The sequence below is a fragment of the Mus caroli genome, unplaced genomic scaffold (genome assembly GCF_900094665.2).
Source record: "Mus caroli unplaced genomic scaffold, CAROLI_EIJ_v1.1 scaffold_22009_1, whole genome shotgun sequence".
In the NCBI taxonomy this organism is placed as follows: Eukaryota; Metazoa; Chordata; class Mammalia; order Rodentia; family Muridae; genus Mus; species Mus caroli.
In genome coordinates, this window is record NW_018390055.1 from 4,423 (window position 1) to 7,243 (window position 2,821).

Consider the following 2,821-nt stretch of genomic DNA (forward strand, 5'->3'; position numbering starts at 1 on the left):
ACAGGTGTGTCTCTCTTATTTTGGGGTCCATCCCAGGGGCAAAAACATAAAAGATTTTACANAGATGTAGGAAGTGCTGCCAGGTGGTTTGGTTCAGGTCCAATCTTATTGTGGCTAACTATATAAATCAATTCTAACTGACTTGTGCTNTGATTGGTTTCCCAAAACACCAAAACCGAATATAACAGAATCTGCATTCAATCAAAGCATGAGAAAGTCTAGTAACAGCAAATAAGAAAATTTGTACCATATGTAATGGCACAAGTTTCCAGGCTACATAGGTAATAGTTACTTGGCCTTAACAATGTACCTAGGCCTTAGCTGGATGGTTTATTTACTGTGTCAGGGTAAGGTGCCACAGAATAGATGGCCTTGAAGAATTGGACAGTCCTCAGCTACATGCTACTTTGACCAGTACTGCTTTACTGTGCTTTAACCTCTAACCTCTTACCTCTAACCTTTGCCCTAATTCTTCGTCACACTGTACTCAAGATGGCCTTGGGGTTACAACCTCCTCATCTATTAAATCTCCTTTCAACGTGTATGTGTGTGTGTGTGTGTTTGTGTGTGTGTGTTTGTGGGTGTGTTTGTGTGTGTGTGTGTTTGTGTGTGTGTGTGTGTTTGTGTGTGTGTGTGTGTTTGTGTGTGTGTGTTTCCATAGAGTTCATAATAGGTGGGGGAAAATAATAATGAGGATGAGGTATGAAAAAAATTCCAAAGAGCCTGATTTTAGTACCATTGCTGGGCTAATACATCTAGAGTCTGATGCAGATCATTATATTTTGTCCATATTTAGTTAAGCACAGCACACATTTGGAAGAAGTATTCAGCTAATGATCAACTCAGCTCCATGAGTACAGTAAAACTTAATACATGTTGACATTGAAGATATTTACATACAGCTTCATCCATAAGATGGTTTCTGGTTGACTTAGAAACAATGCTCAAGATAATGATATAGGAAGAATAACTGGATTGAGGTGAATGTAATGACTACTGGTGTCAGAGTTGGCCTGGTCCCAAGATTAGATAGTCACTCAGGCTGTTGTAAAATACAAAGGATATCTCTGACCAGGATGAATTTTATAACCTAGAAGCAATGGTTAAGGTTTTAAAGGGAACTGGTCTGGGGACGTAAAAAATAAATACTTAAAGTTGCAGTCCAAGCCTGGCTCATCAGACAGGAAAACATCACCAGGTTGTGATATACTTGAACTACATTGAGTCCTGGCATTCCAGGAGAGGTAAGGCAAAAGCCACTACAGGAAATGGCTTCCATTTCTAGACTAAAAGAATCTGACAGGGCAGCCCCTACCCACCATTGATTGCTCATCTCCTGGGCTTCCCCACCACAAGCAAGTGCTCCTTGGAAGTGCCCTGTGCTGATGTGTGGCTTGATGATGCTTCTTCACATGCACGAGACCCTGGATTCCTATCCACCAATGGGGGTGTAAAGGGGGAGGAAGGGGGCTGAGGAGATGGTTACATAAAGAAGGCACAGTGCAACCAAACAGTGCTCACCAGGCAAAGTACAGAGGTCTAAACCAGCCACAACACAAGCTCTGGGTTCAGCAAGAGCCTTTACCTCTGCAGATGAAGCACAGTGCTCTTTATCTCCCTCTCTCTTCCTGCTGCATCATTCCTAATGGAAGCCTTCCCAATCCAAGTGGTCCCCCACTCTGACCTGGCTAACATGGGAGAGCTACTGTGGGTTATTGAAAGGGCAGAGATGTGAACTAACAAGGCAGGATTCTGTGGACTCAGTGTAGCATAAGAAAAACAGAGAATATGGCTGGGAGAACAAAGGGTTTATTGGACTCAACAGGGGTCATTGACAGGCACACATGGGAACCCTGCAGGACCCCAGATACTAATGTATGGATGGTGATGGCATAATACCTTGGAATACTGTCTCTTCCATTGCTGGCCACATGCCTCCAGGGCCAAGAATAGCAAACCACAAGTAAATGGCATTCCAAGAAGTACAGATTTGAAAGCCCTAGAGAGGAGTGGGGCACTTACCCAGCAGGGGCTATAAAGGTGAAACAGGGTGTTCCACACACTATCCCCACATTGGACCTTCTATAACATATAATTTGTCACTCAAGGACTCCAGGAAAGAGTGGTCGCACATGAGGATAAAAGGAAAAGGGTGGGGTTCATTGGAAGGACCATCAGAGCAAGGTCTGCAGGAGGACTGAGCTCAGGTTGAACAGAAGCACCCCTGTCATGGTCCAGGTGCTGCCTCCAGTGGGAACTGCTGCATTGCAGAAGTCTTCCTTGCAACAGAAAGAGTTCTCCTTGATGTTAGGATCCCTGATTGGCACATCAGCAGGGCAGAAAGCAAGGCACCGAAGGTTCTTTAGTTTCATTCTTTGAGAGCCTGCAAGAAATCAGGGAGTGACTCATTTCTTATGCAGGGGCCACAGAGCATCCCAATATCTGGGCCACATGCCACTAGGCTTGGATGGCCCAGAGTTGTCTGTAAGGCATGTTGAAGTCAGACATAGTAGCTCAGACTTGCAATCTAGAAATTGGAAGACCGAGGCAGGAGCATTTTTATGAGCTCAATCCCAAACTGGGCTACATGGGGACTCGTAGTCTATCCTGGGGTTAGAATGAGACCCTGCCTCAAATAACGAACAAGATGAAAATCAAAACTGTGGGCTGGTAAGGAGGCTTGGTGGATAAACTGCTTATGTGCACAAGCATGAAAACCCCAGTTCCCATCACTAGAGTGCACCAAAACATAGGCATGGGTGGTGGCCTGATTGTATCTCTGTGCTTAGGAGACAAAGATGGAGATCCCTTAGGTAAGGTA

At 44.7% G+C, this 2,821-nt stretch overlaps 1 protein-coding gene across 1 annotated transcript in view; it reads right to left on the reverse strand.

The window, feature by feature from the left end:
- Positions 1 to 778: 778 nt before the first annotated feature.
- Positions 779 to 2,821, reverse strand: part of LOC110288453 — a 4,783-nt gene continuing 2,740 nt past the window's right edge. Inside the window, exons 3-5 of the mRNA XM_021154802.1 lie at positions 2,246 to 2,383; positions 1,320 to 1,432; positions 779 to 1,090 (exon numbers count right to left, since the gene is read on the reverse strand). Coding sequence (XP_021010461.1) covers positions 1,034 to 1,090; positions 1,320 to 1,432; positions 2,246 to 2,383 — 308 coding nt within the window. The 3' untranslated portion in view covers positions 779 to 1,033. The remainder of the gene's footprint in view (positions 1,091 to 1,319; positions 1,433 to 2,245; positions 2,384 to 2,821) is intronic.